The 20,046-nt window shown below is 49.0% G+C and overlaps 2 protein-coding genes across 6 annotated transcripts in view; one reads left to right on the top strand and one right to left on the bottom strand.

The window, feature by feature from the left end:
- Positions 1-20,046, top strand: part of SLC36A1 (solute carrier family 36 member 1) — an 82,786-nt gene that overhangs the window by 53,111 nt on the left and 9,629 nt on the right. Inside the window, exons 11-12 of one of the 3 annotated variants that reach the window (XM_063642684.1) lie at positions 1,909-1,960; positions 16,012-17,576. The exons of 1 other annotated variant lie outside the window; for it this stretch is intronic. In XM_063642684.1, the coding sequence (XP_063498754.1) occupies positions 1,909-1,960; positions 16,012-16,027 (68 nt within the window). In that variant the 3' untranslated portion in view covers positions 16,028-17,576. Of the gene's footprint in view, positions 1-1,908; positions 1,961-16,011; positions 17,577-20,046 lie in introns of those variants that run through there. One more of the 3 variants, XM_055285578.2, reaches the window with a different exon arrangement.
- Positions 7,824-20,046, bottom strand: part of FAT2 (FAT atypical cadherin 2) — an 86,694-nt gene continuing 74,471 nt past the window's right edge. The window contains exons 21-24 of one of the 3 annotated variants that reach the window (XM_055285568.2): positions 15,889-16,330; positions 13,806-13,959; positions 10,880-11,337; positions 7,824-9,839 (exon numbers count right to left, since the gene is read on the bottom strand). In XM_055285568.2, coding sequence (XP_055141543.1) covers positions 9,307-9,839; positions 10,880-11,337; positions 13,806-13,959; positions 15,889-16,330 — 1,587 coding nt within the window. In that variant the 3' untranslated portion in view covers positions 7,824-9,306. Of the gene's footprint in view, positions 9,840-10,879; positions 11,338-13,805; positions 13,960-15,888; positions 16,331-20,046 lie in introns of those variants that run through there. The other 2 variants (XM_055285569.2, XM_055285570.2) reach the window with 2 other exon arrangements.

The raw sequence follows: 20,046 nt of genomic DNA, 5'->3' as shown, positions 1-20,046 counted from the left end.
AGGCATTCTGTATAAAAGAAATAATTGATAAACTGGACTTCCTTAAAATTAAAAACCAGTAGGGTGGGTGCGGTGGCTCATGCCTGTAATCTCAGCACTTTGGGAGGCAGAGGCAGGTGGATCACCTGAGGTCAGGAGTTCAAGACCAGCCTGGCCAACATGGTGAAACCCTGCCTCTACCAAAAATATAAGAATTAGCTGGGTGTGGTGGTGGGCACCTGTAATCCCAGCTACTCAGGAGGCTGAGGCAGGAGAATTGCTTGAACCCAGAAGGCAGAGGTTGCAGTAAGTCGAGATTGCGCCACTGCATTTCAGCCTGGGCAACAGAATGTGACTCTGTCTCAAAAAAAAAAAAAAAAAAAATTAAAAACCTATGCTTTGTAAAAGACAGTGTCAAGAAGACAAGGCACAGACTGAGAAAATATTTTCAAAGGCATATCTGATAAAATACTGTTTTCTAAAATATATAAAGAACTCTTAATACTCAACATTGAGAAAACAAACCAATTTAAAAATGAGCCAAACATCTTAACAGCCATGTCACTAAAGCACATCTATAGATTTAAAAAAAAAAAAGCATATGAAAAGATGCTCCACATCATATGTCATCAGGGGAATGCAAAATTAAGACCACAGTGAGATACCGCACCACACACCGATTAGAAAGGTTGAAATCCAGAACACAGACACCACCAAATGCTGGTGAGAATGTGGAGCAAAAGGAGCTCTCATTCACTGCTGGTGGGGCCATAGAATGGTTCAGCCACTCTGGAAGACTGTTTGCCAGTATTTACCCAGAGGTGTCGGAAACCTATATCCACATAAAACCTGCACACAGATGTTTAGAGCAGTTGTATTCATAGTTGCCAAAACTTGGAAGCAACCAAGATGTCCTTGAGAAGGTGAATGGGTAAATAAACTGTAGTACATCCAGACAGTGGAGTATTATTTGGCACTAAAAAGAAATGAACTATCAAGTCCTGAAAAGATATGGAGGAATCTTAAATGCATATTACTAAGTAAAAGAAGCAAGTTTGAAAAAGCTATATATCGTATGATTCCAACCATATGACATGCTGGAAAACAATGGAGACAGCAATAAGTTTCGTGGTTGCCAGGGGTTAGGGGGCAGGAGGGAAGAGTAGGCAGAGCACAGAGGATTTTTAGGGCAGTGAAACTATCTTCAAGAGCCTGTAATACTGGATACATGTTATACATTTGTCCAAACCCACAGAATGTGCAACAACAAGAGGGAACCCTCATGTAAACTGTGGACTGTAGGTGATAATGACCCATCAATGGAGAGTTGTCAGTTGCAACAACTATACCATTCTGGTGGGGGATGTTAATAATGAGGGAGGCTGTGCATGGGAGAGAAGGCCTATCGCTGTGCCTTCCATTCAATTTTGCTATGAGCTGTAAAACTGCTCTAAAAATTATCTTTGAAAAATGAGAGGCCAAGTCATATCTGCTTAAGGCCACATAATTAGTGTGTGACAGAGCTGGGCTTGGAACCAAGCCTGTCCAACCTCAGAGCCACCGCCTGCGTGGTGTCTCCCATGGGTGTGCCTTCTTTGCCCAGCTGGATTGGGAACTTGAAGGCAGGGACTGGGCTTTCCTGACTCAGCGTCGTCATGGTTGCCTGGTGAAGTCACATTTAGCTGGCGACTAAGGGTGCGCTGTGGAGTGAAAGGGGCCGGGCGGAGACCAAACTACACCGGTCGTGGTCAAGAGATCTTTATTGGAGGTATCGAGCGGCACCACGCAAGGAGAAGGAAGAGAAGAGAGAGAGGGCTGCTGGTGTGCTGGGTTTTATATCCCTTGGGCCTACGTGGATTGGGCTAGGGGCGGGCCCAAGGGAAGGCGGGAGATGCTTCTTTCTGATTGGCCCTCCTTTGGCGGTTTCAGACAGTGCCCGGTCAAGGAGGGGAGAAGAACCCGGAACCGGCCCCATCTTAAGGTACGGCGCCATTTTAAGGTACCCCATGTTACCTAACATTCCTCCCTTTTTGTTTTCTTAAATGGGGGAAAATGGGCGTCGGGGTTCATCTGGCTGCTTCCTGCTGAGTGGGGGTGCTGTGGGGAGGGGGCACAGGGAGAACTGTCAGGGTTGTGCATGGGGTAATGTTCCTTGTAGGTATAGATCCTCCAGTGCCGTGAGCCAGTTGAAGGGCAGGGATGGGTTGGCGATGAGCCAGCTGTCGGCACGGAGATCGTTGAGAAATTTGTGGAATCGGTTGGCGGTTGTCATGACTGGCTTGGGTTAGCAGGTTGTGAGCCCATCTGTGGAATCTGTCCCATCCTCTCTGGTGGCTAAAAGTTGGTAGTTTCTGAGGAGAAGCTGGTTAAGTGTTTGGTTAGATATGGAAGAGAAACTTAATGAGGCAGGGGAGTAGTGCACAGAAAGTGAGGATACCCATTAGGGGGCCTAAAAAGGGAAGGAGCCAAGCTAAGAGGGGGGTTTTGAGGGTTTCCCAAAGGGAGGGAGTAGTGCTAGCATTCATTAGTTTACGTTTTATCTGATGTAGGTTTTAATGCTAGTTTCGATTACTTGGGACTCATTAATGTAATAACAACAGTTCTCCTGTAAGAAGATGCAAATACTGCCTTTTTCGGCTGTGAGTAGGTCGATGGCGCAGCGGTTTTGAAGGGTGACACCAGCTAGATATGTGATTTGTTGTTGGAGGGCGGCTAGAGACTGAGCCGTTTCCTTAATGGCTGTCTGCATCTCGGTTTGGAAATCTGAAAATTGGGATACACTGTATCCTAAAGAGGTGGCTCCTAGTCCTGTACCTATGAGAGAGATTGTTAGAGAGATTCCAAGCATGATAGGTAGGAAGATTGCTCTTTTTTTCCGACAGTCCTCAGGAGAGTTTGGTTTAGGGTGATTAAACTGATAGGCTTGAAGGCCTTCAGAGAAGGAGAGCAATGCGAGTTGAGGGACTAGTGTGGTGGGTATGCAGGGGCCAGGGATAGAGGAATTAATGGCCGTTACACCAAAAAAAAAAAAAAGGCCGTCTGGAGCTGGAAAGTTGGGGGGGGGTGACAGTTTGTTTGCATGTTACATTGTGGGGCAATGGGGGGTGGTAGCTGGTGTTGTAACAGGTAGGAATAGGGACGCTGAGGTTGGCAAGGAGGGGGACATGGGAGATTACAAAGCCGGTGGTCGGCGGGGAGGAGTTGCTTGTGTTTATGGAGCTGGATAGTGGAACCGCAGCAAGAGGGGGTTTGTTGATGTTTGCGTGTAAGAAACAATCGGAAATAGGGACCTGAGAGGTGTTGTGTTAATTTTGGCTAGAACCTGTTGGGAGTCAGTTTTTAGGTTACGGGTGATGGTTATAGTTTGTGCTGGATAAGACCAGGTGTTGCTTGGGTATATTCCCCCTGTGGCTGCCTGGCCCCAGATTGCGTTGGCTGGGTCGGTGATGTGATGAGGCATTGTTTTGATGACATAATATATGAATGGGGTCTGTCTGTCTGGTTTTTTTGGTGATTTAATTCATAACACAGCTGGTCCAGGGACACCCATAGTTTTGGGGCCATTCAGTTTTACAGGCGCTGCGGGATTGTTAGTGTGGGACTGTTGGCGGAGGAGGGTCCGTAGAAGAAGATGTAAGAGGCGGAGAGCCAGAAGAGCAGGCTCGGAGCAGGCATGAGGGCGGCAGCTTACGCCTTAGGAATAGTAGGAAGGGAGGGCGTTTTAGAAATGTGAACTTTGAGAGGGTTGTGGGGTACGGGCGTGCCTGGCTTTAGAGGGGTTTGTGGGTTCGTGTTTAAGGAGAGACAGGCAGGAGGGTGGCGGGATTGAGGGGTGCACATGTTTGGAAAGTTACAGCGGAATCGTGCAGGAAGGAAACTAGGAGAGACAGTACGTGGCAAGGGGGAAGGGTTTGTAGACTTTTGTAGGTCAGGAGTTCCTTGAGTTGATGGGGGGAGGTAATGACAACAGCTGCCCTAAACATTAATTTCTTTGACTCTTGAAGTAGTAGGTAGGCTGCAGCCAGGGCCCGAAGGCAGGGGGCCCACCCTCACACGGTGGGGTCTAGTCGCCGGCAGGGATGCAGAGCCTCCCATGGTGAGAGAGGAAGGGGTATATGTATACGGCGGCTGGCTGAACAGGGCGTCCCCTATTAGCCGATGGCCGTGTTGTGAGTCAGAACCTTCGAGCCGGTCATCACCGAAACGAACTGATGGGCCTCTGTAAGGCCGAGGGCCGTGGGTTACCTGGTACCAGGATTTTTTTGAGCGAGAGACGGGAAGAAACCCAGGCCGGATGAGTGAGGAGGGAAAGGAGAAAACTCTGTTCCCTGCAGGCCGAGTTCGCTCTCAGAATTGTTTGGATAGGTATGCAACTGCCACAAAGGTGGGTCTGTGCATCTGACCTAGGACTCCAAGAGCCAAGCCATTGTGCTCATGTACATATAGAATGAAAGGTTGTTGTAAGTCTGGAAGATGTAGGGCTGGGGCTTTGAGTAGTGCCTGTTGGAGTGACAGGAAGGGCTGCTTGACTGTGGCCTCTACAGGCTCGGATGGGGTACCTTGGGAGAGATCATATAGGGGCTTTGCTAATAAAGAGTAGTTGGGGATCCAAGTTCTAAAGTAGCCTGCTAGTCCTAAGAAGGAAAGTATCTCTTGTTTGGTTTTTGGGATGGGAAGACTTCTAATGAAGCACTTTCGGTCTAGGGTGATGGCCTTTGAGTCATGGGCAAGGAGGACTCCTAGATAGGTTACTTGAGTGAGGGAGATCTGGACCTTTTGGAGGGATACTCGGTAGCCTCGGTCAGCAAGGAAGTTGAGAAGAGAGGTGGTGTCAGTTTGTGAGACAGTTAGAGAGGGACTGCATAGGAGGAGGTCATTAACGTATTGTAGGAGGGTGGACTGGGGAAAGTGTAATTTTTGTAGGTCTGAGGCAAGAGTTTGACCAAAGATGTGGGGGCTATCTCTGAACCCTTGGGGAAGCACTGTCCATGTGAGCTGTTGTGCCAAGTGAAGGCGAACAGGTCTTGTGACTGAGGGGAGAGGGGAATGGTGAAAAAGGCATCTTTAAGATCTATGACTGAGAAATGTGTGGCACTAGGAGGAATAGAGGATAAGAGCTGAGGTCTTGGATGAGGCAGAACGTACCATTGGGTTTTTTTAGGGGTGTTAAATGGAGAATGGGTTGGCCTGAGGAACCCTTTTCTTAAGAGGTCTAAAATAATTGGTTGTAATCTTTTCAGGCTGGAGACGGGGAGAGGATATTGGGGTTGGCTGGGGAAGTGATGTGGGTTTTTAAGGATGCTGGCTGGGAGCGAATCTATGGAACTCGCCACCAAGGCAATGAGTGAGGTGGATTGTGGGAGGGTGATTGGGTTGAAGGTGATGGAGGTAAAGGTGATGGGACATCCATCCACTGTTAAAGAGACCCTGGGCTCCTGTGTGGTGATGATTAGTGTTGGGAAGGAAGTCCTAAGGCCCCGTCAGTCTTGAATGGCCAATCCTAGAAGATCGGGAGTTGGGATGGTGGTCGGCCCAGCCCCCCTTCGGGAGCCTGGGCAGTCTACGCCCCAATGCCCAGATTGGTGGCATTTAGGACATGGCCAGTTGGGGGGCCTGGGATTTGGGCACTCTCAGATCCAGTGCCCTTCCTTTCCGCATTTGAAACAGGGCCCTGGGGGCTGACGTTGGGATGGATGGGCAAATGACAACTTATGGCCGTTTGATCGAGGGGAGGCTTGAAGGGCTTGTGCCAGTAACTGGTACTTTTGCCTCTTTGCCTTCTCATCTCGATTGTGATACACCTTAAATGCCGTCGCTAAGATCTTGGTTTGAGGGGTGAGGGGGCCTTTGTCCAGGTTTTTTTAGTTTACCTTTGATATCAGGAAAACTCTGAGCAAAAAAATGGGACATGAGGAGTTGCCTACTGTCTGGGGTTTCAGGATCTATGTTGGTGTATTGTTGGAGTGCCTGTGTAAGGCCGTCTAGAAAAGCGGACGGGTTTTCATTTTTATCTTGTATGACTTCATGAAGTTTTTCAAAGTTAACTGCCTTTTGAGCTGCCCTCCGTAGACCGGCTATGATTCAAGTAGCGAAATGGTCTTGGGCTGCCCAGTTGGGCTCATGCTCAGGTACTGCCTGCGCTCCTAGCGGTAGGGCTGGGGTTGTTTGATGAACCTCATCTGCATAAGTTTGAGCTTGTTCCTAGACTCGCCTACGCTCCTCGGGGAGGAGGGTGTTAGAAGGAATCATATAGATGTCATGGAAGGTAAGGCTATAAACTTGGATGAGGTATTGGAATTCTTTGATATATAAAGCAGAATTCGAAGTGTAGGAGCCTGGGCGTTTTTCTATTTGTGATAAGTCAGCCATAGAAAAGGGGACATGGACTCGGACAATACCTTCAGCTCCTGCCACCTCTCTAAGGGGGGCAAGGGGGGGGTGTGACTTTGAGCGAGTGGTGGGGGGGCTGAAGGCTGGGGCTGACAGGATAGGCAGTTGAGGGCGTGGGGGGGGCGGGCAGCGGGAGGCTGGGCAACTCCCGGTTGGGTGGCGGCCGGAGGGTGCAGCGGAGGGTGGTGGTATGGGGGCGGTTCGTCGGCTGGGTCGAAGTCAGGGGCAGAGGGAGAGGTTGGCGGTTTAAGAGCGGCAAGGAGCTGCTGCAGTTTGCAAGGGAGACAAAGGTTAGGTCTATCCCGTAGGAGAAAGAAGCCGTGGATATAAGGGATCTCTACCCATTTTCCTGTTCGCTCGCAATAATTGTAGAGATCCTGGAGAATGTTAGGATCGAGAGACCCATAAGTGGGCCATTTGCTTTGGTTGTCTAGGGGATATGTGGGCCAGTTTTGCTATTTGGGGTCTACTGTGGCCTTAGGGGCTTGAGGCGAGGCGCTTCGTGGGGTCTCTTGCCTGCCTAGAGAGGTAGACCCCGGAGGGGAAGACTTACCGAGACGAGGCCGGTGTTGGGCGAACAGCTTGGCGAACAGGAGAATGAGCAAAGACCGGCCGGGGTCTGGACTGAGCCCGAAAGGGATCGGGGTCCCACCGAGGGGGGTGGGGCGTCCCGATCCGAGTCACGGCACCAATGAAAGGGGCCAGGCGGAGACCAAACTACACCGGTCGCGGTCAAGAGATCTTTATTGGAGGTATCAAGCAGCACCACGCAAGGAGAAGGAAGAGAAGAGAGAGAGGGCTGCTGGTGTGCTGGGTTTTATATCCCTTGGGCCTACGTGGATTGGGCTGGGGGCGGGCCGAAGGGAAGGTGGGAGATGCTTCTTTCTGATTGGCCCTCCTTTGGCGGGTTCAGACAGTGCCCAGTCAAGGAGGGGAGAAGAACCTGGAACCGGCCCCATCTTAAGGTACGGCGCCATTTTAAGGCACCCCATGTTACCTAACATTGAATAGCAGCCACAGGCTGACTCTGGGTCCCAGGAAGGCTAGCTTCCCAAGACTTGTGATAGTTAAGTCCCTTCTCCGTAAGTAATGCCATGCAGTGCAAAGGGTGCTGGCAAGGGCAGGAGGCCCCAGGTCTTGTTCCGGGCTTTAGCTAGCCTGCTGGTTAGTGGACTCATCACTCAGAGCCTCAGAGCCCCATCTAAATGGAGGAGCTTGAACCACTGCAGACAGTTGTATCAGAGGCAGAGGGTTTTTTCCAAATAGTTTCCTGGGCGCCACCCCCAGAAGTTCTGGTTTTGTGTCTGGGGTAGGTAATGTTGCCAGGCTGGGAATCTCTGTTGCTTAACAATCTCTAGGATCCCTTCCAACTCCCAAAATCCATGAATATTGGAAGGGCCTGTGGACCCTTGCATCGTCCCCCTGACCCGAAACAGGCTAAATGACACAGAAAATAACAGTAAAAAAGATACTTTATTGTTAAAAAAAAAAATGACCAATGAAACTATGTATCTGTCATTCACACTCACAGTCACACACACAGCCGCAAACCACCCACACAAATTGGCTCTCGCCCACACAGCTCCCTCTCGCATGAAGCAGCAGCCCTGTGGGCAAGGCTCCATTGCTCTTCCTTTTGACTTCTGTCTCCAGAAACAACACATATGAAAAGGCAGTGGACCAGAGGGAGGGACTGGGTGGGAGGGAGTGGTGAGGTCACCAAAGGCCACAGAAGCTTCTGGTCCCCACCACTCCTGGCTACATACACTCTACACATGTGTACACACGTACTATCCATGGGCATCCACATGTGTAGATATGTGCCCACATTGACCCTCCATGCATAGGGTTGAGTCACTGCAGGTAACACTTGATGGGCAGGCGTTTGCAATGGAGAGGAGGCAAAGGCCGGTGTCCAGCCTGGACACTGCGGTCCAGCTCCCTGCTTCCAACCTGCCCTAAATAGGAGTTCAGAGTTCCTTGTGTCTAGGGAAGAAAAATCCCATTGAGGAAACTCATCCAGACAGCAAGGTCAAAAAGTGCCTAAGAATTTTTAAAATGAAGAATTAGTTCCTTCCTTCCTTTGGCCAAAAGTGCCTGGGAAACTTGGGATGAAGAACCCAGAGTTCCATGAGGTCTGAATTCTTTAACAAAGAAGGTTCAAAGCTGCGTAGACTCCTGGCAGGCCCTGACTGGTGGATAGTGGTGTGACTCTGAGGTGGGCCCGTTCCTCTGTGTGTAGGCTGAGGAGCGGGATCTCTGGGGCCCAAGGCCTGGTGATGCTCCTCAGAGTCCTTGTTGCCCTCCATCACCATTTTCTCCTTGGTGCAAAGCAGTGCCTGACGCGGAGCAGACACTTGACAAAGACACAGTGAGTGCTCGACTGAGGCAGGGGCACAGGGGACTGTGCCTGCTCCCCTGCTGCTCACCTCTCAGCCCCTAGGAGGACGCCACGCAGCCCTCTAGAGCTCCTCTGTATGGCCCGCGTAGTGGTTGCCTGTCAGGCACCAACCTGCCTGCCTCCAAAATGGAGCTGTGGGCAGGTATGAGAATGCATCTTGGTGAAGCTGAGCCAGCACAGTCAATCAGGCTCTGCCCTGGGGACTGAGAGATAGCAGATCAGGGAGACTGCCTATCTCTCGCCCACCCTGGGAGTCAATTGTTCCTGGTCTTCCAGGGTCAGTGCTCTAGGCATGCCCCTCTCCTGGGACCCTAGTGCTGTTTCTGGAGCTCTATCCTCAGCTTCCCTCCACACTCAGGGACTAAAACTGGGGGATTGGAAGAGCGCATTTCAAGGGACAGCAGCCTGGGCTGGGGGTGGGGGCTTCCCTCCCACTCTCCCAGCCACACTCAACTCACCCCCTACGAGACAGGAAGAAATAAGCCAAGTCCAGTCTTTCTTTGTCCTCCTGCCTCCCTTGCTCTGGGAATGGGAAGCTAGAACATGACCTCCTCACAGCTGCCGTAATCACTCTCCACCATGTCAGAGCCCTCATAGTTGGGGGGCGCCCGGGGCTGGCCCTGGCCTGCAAGAGGTGCCCCCTCCGCCCCACAGACAGCATAAGAGGGCCCAGCTCGGCTGAGGCGCGTACTCACCCCCTTGTAGCCCCCCTCTGCCAGGCAGGGCCCTCCCCCTCCCTGCCGGAACTGCGAGTGGTAGTAGCTGATGGCCGTGTACTCATTGAGACAGGGGGCAACCAGGCGCTCCCGGGGACTAGGGGGCCGAGAGGGCATCAGATCTTCCAGGTTCTGGTTGCTGTAACGGGGTGGGAGAGGTGCCCGCTTGTTTTCCATCTCCAGGGGGAAGGGGAAGCCCCCATAGAGGCCACTGGGCTCCGGCATCACGACTGGGGTTGAGTGGCGGTGAGCCGAGGGCGGCAGAGGGCCCTGAGTCATTTCAGAGTGGGGGTATTCCCAGCGTTCGTTCCTGGAGTAAGTAGGGGGCCAGACCATAGCTCCGCCAGGGTACACTGAAAGGGAACAGCGAGATAGGGTGAGCTCATTTTCCCTAGGGAAGGTTTCAGCTGGCTCTATAGCAACTATATATAACCTAGCGTGGTGGAGATGGGAGTGGGTGGGTATAGTGCAGGTTGTCTCTGGTGGCTTAGGTTGATATATAGAATCCAATGGGACAAGCTCAAGGCTAGAGGTTTGACCCAAGGCCAGCCCATCTTGCAAATCCCTGCCACTAATCTGAGGGTCAGTGAACAAGGGAAGGATTTGGATGTCTCCATGCAACCCACCCCCACAGCTGGATACAGTAACTCCATCCCAAGTCCTACTGGTAAGTTTCATCCCCTTAACTGAAGGAAACACACACACAGTTTGGACTCACAGGTGTGATGGAGTCTATCATGGAGAGTGATGAAATGAGATGTGGCTCAGAAATCAGGAGACCAGGAGCCGTTGGTGCTAGCCCTGCCTCTGCTACTGACTAGTTGGGTTAGTTAGAACAAGTCACTGCATTTTGATGGGCCTCGGTTTCCCTATTTGACACATAGTGAAAATACCTATTGTAACTGCTGATGATTATGCCAAAACATGAAGTGCTTTACTAATGCACCTCCTTTTGAGCCAAAGACGAGAGGAAGGTGATATTCCCCCTCTAGGTCAGCCAGGTCTGGCCCAAGGCTGCTGCACTTTCACACTGGGCAACCAGAAGCTTAGACCACTTCTCCTTTCCCTTCCCAGAAAAGCACAAATGTGCAGAAGCCCCCTTCTTACTCCAAGGGTTCTACCCAACCCTATCCAGGGTCTACACATTTCTGTCATGAACCTCAATCCCATGGAGTGACTTGGAATTTAGAGGAGTGCAATAGAATGAGCCCCAGAAACCTGGTATCTGCTCCAGCATCCGTGCCCTGTAACCTTGAACACATCTCATCATGTCCCATCCCAAAGGGTTGGATGCGTGGTAGCTAAAAATGCCTGTGCCTCAGATAACGGAGTGTTTAGGACCACCACCCACTTCCATCAATCCCGGAGGCTAAGCATCTCTGGCTATACTGACCCATCTCCTCGCCGGACCAGGTTCTCTTAATGACAGGCTCATTGTCAGAGTGGGAAGGGACCGCAGCTGGCGGGAGTCTGGGGGGCACACTGCAGACCACTGGCCGTTGCTTAGAATTGGGTCCAAATGTGACGAGTTCATTTGGAACTGAGGCCTTGCTGGGTTCCAGTTGGTTGAGGTTGTTGCAGGAGCTGGCACTCAATGGGTTGAGCTCGATGGCAGGCATGGCTTGGGTGTCAACACCAACACTCCTGGCCAGGAGGTCTGGGTCCTCCATAGCCACAGGCTTGTGAGACTTGCAACGGCGGCAGTAGAAGAGAAGCCCGACAGTGCTTATGATAATGAATGTTACGGCCACTGTGATGATCAGTAACTCCTGCTGCCCCCAGTCCCCCCTTTTGATCTCGGGAGTGACTAGGCAGTGTCCTTCTGAACAACCCCTCGCCTCCATTTCACACCTGCAGAGACAGAGAAGTAGTCAGGGGGCCGAGTCATGAAATTGCCCTTTCCATGTCCCCTCTTACAGAGATCTATGGGATAGAGACTGCTCCCCCCAGAACCTACCGTCTCCTGTTTTTCACCCCCCAAAAAAGTAATTATCAAGCATATCAACATCAAAACTTTCCACCTTCCACCAGTAAAGTGTGGGTCTCAGCTACATCCTCATTTGTGACCATTAGGATCTGGGAATGTCTATTATTTTTCCAGCAATGAGATCTAGGCACTGGATACACTCTCCATCATGAGGTCGGATTTCCTCCCATATCACTGCAGTAGAGACATCGACATACCAGCTGCCCTCTAGCAATGATGTCAGGGTTCCAGATACAAGTCAGCATTGCCCAGTTATAGCAGCCAGGCACCCATGTTCCCTGCTGTGCTTCACCAGGAGGTCACAGGAGCCAACGTGGTACTGCACAGATCAGCCACCTTACAATGGGCAGCTTGCTCAGAGAAAGCATGCGATTTCTCAGGGTACCTCTAGCTTGGCATTCCATGGTGTGAAGCTCCAGGGAAACTTCCGTGGCCAGCTTTATCCACTTTTGAGGGCTATTGGGAAAGTTTGCCCCATCCCATTTGAGTCCAAAACATTTCTCAGTGCCTGAAATTTCACTACCAGTTGTTATTCTGGGTTAAATGTTGTCTTCCCCAAGGTCCTCTTTTAAAATGCAGACAACACTTTCAGCTGTGAAATGTCCTCCCAACACATCTCATGAACGAATAGCATTCCCTACTGCAAAGCAGGGCAGGAAGCAGGGCAGGACACACCAGTTGCTGAGAAAAAGGACTGAGGTCGACCGGGCGCAGTGGCTCATGCCTGTAATCCCAGCACTTTGGGCAGCCGAGTCAGCTGGATCACTTGAGGTCAGGAATTCAAGACCAGCCTGGCCAGTATGGTGAAACCCCATATCTACTAAAAATACAAAAATTAGCCAGGTGTGATGGTGCATGCCTGTAATCCCAGCTACTTGGCAGGCTGAGGCAGGGGGATGGCTTGAACCTAGGAGTCGAGGTTGCAATGAGCCGAGATTGTGCCATTGCACTCCAGCCTGGGAGACAGAGTGAAACTCTTTCTCAAACAAAACAAAACAAAATAAAAAAAAAAAAAGGACTGGGGTGATCAACATACCCAGAGTAATCATGGGAAAGCCCTTTCCCTGCCTGGGCATCAGTTTCTGCAGCTGTAAAATGAGTGGGTGAACTACATCGCTACATCACTGACTCTTATACACGGGCTAATAGCAAAGGAATCCACTGGGAGCTTGTTAAAAATAGAAGCTAGGCCCATTCTTGGAGATTCTGATTCAGTTGGTCTAGGCTGGATCTTGGAATCTATATTTTTCATGTCTCTTTCATGATTCCTTAAAGGCTCCCAAGTTTGGGAGCCCTAAAACCAGGTAATTGTCAAAGTCTCTTTCCCTCTAGGATTCTAGGAATGATAGTTTCCCTTGCAACTGCCGCAGCCCCCCACAGTATGAGGCACAGACAGCTGGCAGTGGGGTTCCAGGCACAGCAGCACCTGCCCAAGTGGAACCATTTTCCCCAGGTCACTGGGAAATTCGGGTCCAGAGTGAGAGAATAAGCACTTCAGCCATTTTCAGACTGCAGCAAGGACCAGAACTACCTGAGGAGCTGGTTAAATGTACAGATTCCTAAGCCCCAGCTTGTGAATCTGAGGCAGTAGGTTCAGAACAGGGCTGGGGAAATCTCTGATAAGCAGCTTCCTCCTCCAGAAGTGTTGTAATGCAGGTGATTAGAGAGAGATGCCCTAACACAGTGGTCCCCAACCCCTGGGTCACGGACCCATACTGGTCAGTGGCCTGTTAAGAACCGAGCTGCACAGCAGGAAATGAGCAATGGGTGAGCAAGCATTACCACCTGAGCTCCGCCTTCTGTCAGATCACTGGGGGCATTAGATTCTCACTGGAGCACAAATCCTGTTGTGAACTGTGCATGTGAGGGATCTAGCTTGCATGCTTGTTATAAGGAGCATATATCTAATGCCTGATGATCTGTCACTGTCTGCCATCACCTCCAGATGGGACTGTCTAGTTGCAGGAAAACAAGCTCAGGGCTCCCAACTGATTCTACATTATGGTGAGTTGTATAATTACTTCATTATATATTACAATGTAATAATAAGAGAAATAAAGTGTGCAATAAATGTCATGTGCTTGAATCATCCTGAAACCATCTCCCGTTTCTCCTGCCTGGTCCATGGAAAAAGTGTCTTCCATGAAACCGGTCCCTGGTGCCAAAAAGGTTGGGGACCACTGCCCTAACCTAGAAGCCAGGTCCCTACAGCACTCTCCCCTGGCCTCCCATTGGACTTTCTAGAGGTCAGAGTACAGAGCGCTTTCCCTAATGGTGCAAAACCCAAGGTAAGGAGCCGGAGCCCATGGCAGGTGGCCTCTCCTGGGATTACCTGTCTCCTGTGTAAGGATGAGGGCAGTTACAGGAAGCTCCTTTGGGGGAGAGGATGCAAGTTCCACCTTCCAGGCAGGATGCAAAAGTACAGTTCTCCCTTCCTTGTTCACAGTGCTTCCCAGAGAAGTGTGGGGGACATTTGCAGACATAGCCTGGGAGAAAAAGAAGAGAGGTGAGAGACCGCACTGGCCTAGCAGTTAAAGGAGACCTGGCATTGGCAGACTCATGTGTTCGTGCAGCCATTCAGTTACCATTTATTTATTTGGTTGCTCCCCTCTGTGCCCAATACCATGCTGGGCATTGGTGCCCTGCTGAACAAGAGCACTTTGGTCCCTGCCCTCAAACAACTTACAGCCCACCATAGACAACAGTCACCTAAAGAACAGTAATAAACAGGATAATAACCATAGACACTAACTTAGTGCTAGTCACTGTTCCAAGGATCTTCCTGTGTTGGCTCATTTGATCCTCACGACCACCCTGAGGTTGGTGACTGTCACCATCCTCATCAGGGGACAGGCACAAAGGGATGGCAGATGAGGAAAGGAGGCACAGAGAATGGACAGAATTTGCTCAAGGTCACACAGCCAGTAAATGGCAAAGCTGGGGTTCAAACCTAGACAGCTAGCTATAATATCAGTATCTCAGTAATTATAATAAAATTAGTTTTATCAAAGGGAAATGCTGGGAGGGGTGGGGGATGAGGCTAGCTTACTCTAGGGACCCGGGAGCTATTTCATTTGAGATCTGAAGGATGAGTAGAAATTAGCTAGGCAAGAAGATAGAGGGCAAAGAGAAAGGTGTGTCAGGCGGAAGAGAAGAGTGTGTGCAAAGGCTAGGGAAGGGTGTGGCACAGTCAAGGAACTCAAACCACACCAGGGTGGGCCAGTCTGGTGAGGGACAGGGAGAGTTTGAACTATGGCCTGGGAGGTACAGGAACCACATGCAGGGATTGGGACTCTATCCTAACAGCACGGTGGCCACTGAGCAGTTCTCAGCAGAAGAGTGCCATGCACAGGTCTGCGCTGGATAAAGATCACCCTGGCTCCTGCTGGAAGGTGGAAGGCAGGGATAGAAGCCGGAGAACAGGGAGGAGGCTGGTGCCAGGGTGAGAGGTGATAGGGGCTTGGGACAGAGGGACAGCAGTGGGGAAGGAGAGAAGTGATGGATTCCTTGGATATTTTGCAGGTAGAAATGACACGATTGGCCAGACAAAAATCAGAAAATGGGGTAATGCGAAGTGTTGACAGGCATGTGGGTACATAGGAACCTCTCATGTTGCGTGTGATATGCAGATAGTTGGCTGCAGCCATGCTGAGAGCAACGTAACCCTATTTAGTCAAAATAATTATTTGCATACTGTGAGCCTGTGACTTCCACCCCTGGGTGTCGGGTGTGTGTGTGTGAAGGAAACTCTCACACAGCTTCACAAGGAGACATATAGGAGAATGCTCCCTGCAGCATTGATGATGGAGATGGGTGTTTGGAGTGCAAGGATGGAGAGAGGGAAAATGTGAGTGCGTGTACATCATGGAGTACTGAGCCACAATTAGAAGCAATTAATGAGAATTGCTCATGGCAGCATTGACAGATCTTAAAAATATGGTGCTGAGCGAAAGTGTAAACAACATATACCACTTATATAAATTGGAAATTCAAGCATATGAAAAACAACATGTATTTTGCAAGAACTCATTCAAAAACTGTAAATGTTTGCCTCTAGTGTTAGGGAAGGGGAAGGGAGTGGAATATAAGTTAAAGGGGAATGAGAAGGAGACTGTGCATAGACCAATTATGACACTAAAGTATGTGATTAATTCAACCCTCTGTCCCTGAGGTCCCCATTCATATCCTCCCTCATCCCCCCAGAAGTAGAAAGATAGTTTTTGTTGAGAGGGAAGGAAGACTCCTGGCTTCCCCTAGTCTAGATATTGCAGATTCCAACCTGTTACTCACAAGATAGGGGAAGAGAGAGAAATTTGGAACCAGGAGGCTCTGAGATCCCCACCCTGACATGCCTTTCCCACCTGAAGAACCTTCTGGGATAAACCCTGGGTTCAGCCTGGCACCCCAGCCCTCACCTGCCCCGTGGGTCCATGAGCACTTCCCACCATTGAGGCATGGGTTCTGGCTGCAGTAGTCACTGTGGAGGCAGCACTGGGTGAGGGCTTGTGTCTCCAGCAAGCCTGCCACCGTCTTGCCAGGGGCCAGCAGATCTAGAGCCTCTTCGTTGACCACGACAGCATCCAGGCAGCCTTCAAAGCCCTGGGAGACATTCGAGGAAGAATGCAACAGGACGAGGCCGCCCAGCAAGAGGTGTCTTTCAGGCCTCAGACCACGGCAGTTCTCCGGGACTACAAGGGAGGTGTTGCCCATGCTGTCAACCATCAGGCGAATGGAAGCATCCATCTCCTCCACCAGGATGGAGTGCCACTCGTGGTCATTCACATGGCGCTGGGAGGAAAGGTTTCCATAGAAACCACCCAGACAGTGGTATTCCAGCTGGGGCACTCCACTGGCCAGCTGCAAAGGAAACCCAAACAGCCATCAGCAAAGCCAAGGAGTCCTTGTAAACCTGCTAACAGGCTGCCAGTTCAAAGAATGTTGTTTGTATTTTTATGGGTAGGAGGGGGGTGTCTGGTGATTTTCAAGGCTGTTTTAGACATGGCATTTGCAGAGCATAAAAGCCCTCAAAGTGCTTTTGTATTGATGGTCTCCTTTGCTCTCACCACACCCTATGGGATGGTCTGGGTAGGGGGTGACATCTCCATTCACAGATGAGGAAACTGAGGCCCAGAGATGCTTTGCTGATCAAGACTCTGTATTTTGGATGCTTCTTCACAGGCCTGTCCAGAGTTCCACACTTGTGAATATCGGCCTTCAGGGATTTGAAAAACCTCCCTCCCACTCCCACTTCCTTATTCAACAGCTTAGCAGTTCTCAAAGTAGGTCCCCAAGACCTTTTCAGGGAAGCCACAAGGGCAAAGTATTTTTATAGTAATCCTAAGAGTTGATTTGCCTTTGTTTTCTCACAAGTATACAACAGAGTTTTGCAGACACATGTTGTCACAACTGATGGATACAGAAGTAAATATGAGAAGCCAGCTATCTTCTATTAAGCCAGACAAAAGAGAGGCTTGCAAAAATGGAAAACAATGCCACTCTTTTTCTTTTGGAAAGTAATTATATTTCATAAAAATGTATAATTAAAGACATACACTCATATGTTGATTGCAGCACTTTTCACAATAGCAAAGAAAGACATGGAATCAACCTAGATGCTCAACAACAGTGGGCTGGATAAAGAAAATATGGTACAGATACACCATGGACAACTATACAGCCATAAAAAAGAATGAGATTATGTCCTTTGCAGCAACATGGATGGAGTTGGCGGCCATTATCCTAAGCAAACTAACACAGGAAGAGGAAATCAAATACCACATGTTCTCACTTGTAAGTGGGAACTAAACACTGAGTACACAGGGACACAATGAAGGGAACAATAGACACCAGGGCCTACTTGAGGGCAGAGGGTGGGGAGAAGGGTAAGGACCAAAAAACTACCTATCAGGTACTGTGCTTATTTCTTGGGTGATGAAATAATATGTACACCAATCCCCCATGACACATCGGTTACCCATATAACAAACCTGCATATGTACCCCCGAACCTAAACTAAAAATTGGAAGAAAAAAAAAATTAAGGTATTTATGTTGACATATAGTTTCTTATTATTTCTAAATAAATTAATACATATTTTTAAATATCTCAGTTTTAATTTCTGATACTGAAAATGTTAATAGTTATAATCCACATAACCACAACTTCCCTGGAATCCTCAATAATTTTCAAGGGTGTAAAAAGTCCTGAAGTCAAAAAGTCTGAGAACCACTGGGTTAAAACATTTTAATTCACTTCATTCCCAAGAGGTAGGACTGCCTGTGACCAAATACTTTTCTGGTCACTTTGGGCTGGGTAGAGTTTTCTCTGTAGAAATTTGAAGATCTAACCCAGTGTTTCTTATACATTGGCCATCTGTAGACCACCTCTCAGATTTTTGCCCTGGTTGAGTACTACCTATACCTTTATTTACTTAAAAAGGAGACACTATTATTAGGGTAAATAGAAAACCAACACACTTGCCATTAAGAAAGGGGGATAACAAAAATGAATGCAACTCAAGTAAAACATTGCAATGAAATCATTTATTTTTATCTGTCTGGGACCACAAATCTGTTGATCCCACCGTCTTTTCATTGTCTCCCACCTCTGTAATGTCCTCGTTCCTCTCCTTATCTAGTTTAAGTTCCATAGTCAATCATCCTAACTACTCCCTTCACATACTCTTGACCTATCTCTTTCTTACTTTGTAGAACTCTCTTGGTAAACCCACAACTATGGAAGAAGCTAACTCTCCACCTGCTCTATACAGACATGGAGCAGAACATGGCTGGAGAAAAACGTGCAGCTTTGCTCACCAGCCTCTCTTTAATTTCACGACCATGGCTCTCAAATGAGCCTTTAATGCTGCCCAGCAATCACACTCCCTTCCTGAGTCCATCCATTCTTCCAGATGACTGTTTTCACTACGTCTCTCTCCTGAGATCCCTAATGCCTCCCTCCTCATTCCCACTGTCAGCTGATCATCTCACATCCTACTGAAGTCATCAGATGGGGGAACCTGCAGGCACTTTCACCACCACGTCTATCCACCTTAGCTAAAGCCAATCTCTCCATTTATGCACTAGATTCTACCTCCTCACCTCCTCAAGGCTCTACTAATTCTCCTTCCTCTTTCCTACATCTTTGTTCATTCATCACTGAATCATTGCACAGCGTACAAACATGCTGTTATTGCTGTAATCTTTATTTTCAAAAATATACCTTCTTTACAGATGATAATCTTTATTTTTTAAAAAAGGATTGCCTTCACCTCAGTTTTCCAGCCAGATATTTTCCTTCTTTCCTGTCCCTTTTCAGCAAAATTTCACCCCAACCCACCATACACAGAAACCATTGGTGTCAGGGGATTCAATGATCTCTGTGTTGCCAAATCACTTTCCATCTTACTGGCCTCTCAGCAGCAGATCACCCAACAGATCACTCCCTCCTTCTTGATACATGTTCTTCACTTGGCTTCCTGCATACAATACTCCCTGGGTTTTCCTCCAGCATCACCGGTTACTCATGTTCAGTCTCCTTTGTTGAATCCCCTCTTCCCCAAGACCTGCTAATATTGGAGGGTCTCAAGGAGTAATCCTTGGCCTACTCTCTTTTCAGTCTACATTGCTTGGTGATCTCCTCCCATCTCATGGCTTTCAGTACCATGTATGCGCTGAAGACTCCCAGATCTCCATCTCCCTCCATCTCCAGCATACACCCCTCACAACATTAGGCTTGTCTTTCCAGATCCACTTGGAGGTCTAATGGGCATCTGAAACTTACACATCCAAAACTGCACCCTGATCTCCCCTCCCCAAACTTTGTATCCACCCATACCCTTCCCCAGGCCTGCTGGCACAAACTCCATTCTTCCAGTTGCCCAGGCCAAAATCTCACTACTTGCCTTCTCTCCCACCCTTCATTCAGTTCACTGGGAAATCCTGTTGGCTTTGCCTTCAAAATCTTTGTAGAATCTATCTTCTTTCCAGTTCCTTTGTCATCATCCTGGTCTAAACCACCATTCTCTCTTATCCAAATTATTGCAGTGGCCTCCTGACTGGGTCTCTCTGCTCCTATCTTTGTTTCTCTAAAGTTGATTCTCAACAAAGAAGCCATGATGACCCTTTTAAAATAGATCATTGCAATTATCTGCTCAAAACCTTCTAATGCCTCCATTTTGCTCAGAATAAAAGCCAAAGTCCTTACAATGTCCTACAAGACCTTTATAGATATGCCCCATCCCATTACATCTCTGACCAACTCCTCCTCCTACTGTTCCCTTTACTCACTTCACTGGAGCCAGGTAGAACTCCAACCCATTGCTTAAACATGCTAAGCATTCTCCTGCCAAAAGGCTTTTGCATTGCTATTCCCTCTACCTAGAATGTTGTTCCTTCCAGATGTCCATAGAGCTAACTTTCTCACCCTCTCCAAATTATTGCTCAATTATTATCTCAATGAAAGCTTCCCTGGCCACCTTATTTAAAATTATAAAATTGTGACTCTGGCTGGGCGTGGTGTTTCGTGCCTGTAATCCCAGCACTTTGGGAGGCCAAGGTGGGTGGATCACTTGA

Source organism: Symphalangus syndactylus, chromosome 7, assembly GCF_028878055.3.
Source record: "Symphalangus syndactylus isolate Jambi chromosome 7, NHGRI_mSymSyn1-v2.1_pri, whole genome shotgun sequence".
NCBI lineage: Eukaryota > Metazoa > Chordata > Mammalia > Primates > Hylobatidae > Symphalangus > Symphalangus syndactylus.
This window is presented reverse-complemented; position numbering and strand designations above follow the sequence as displayed.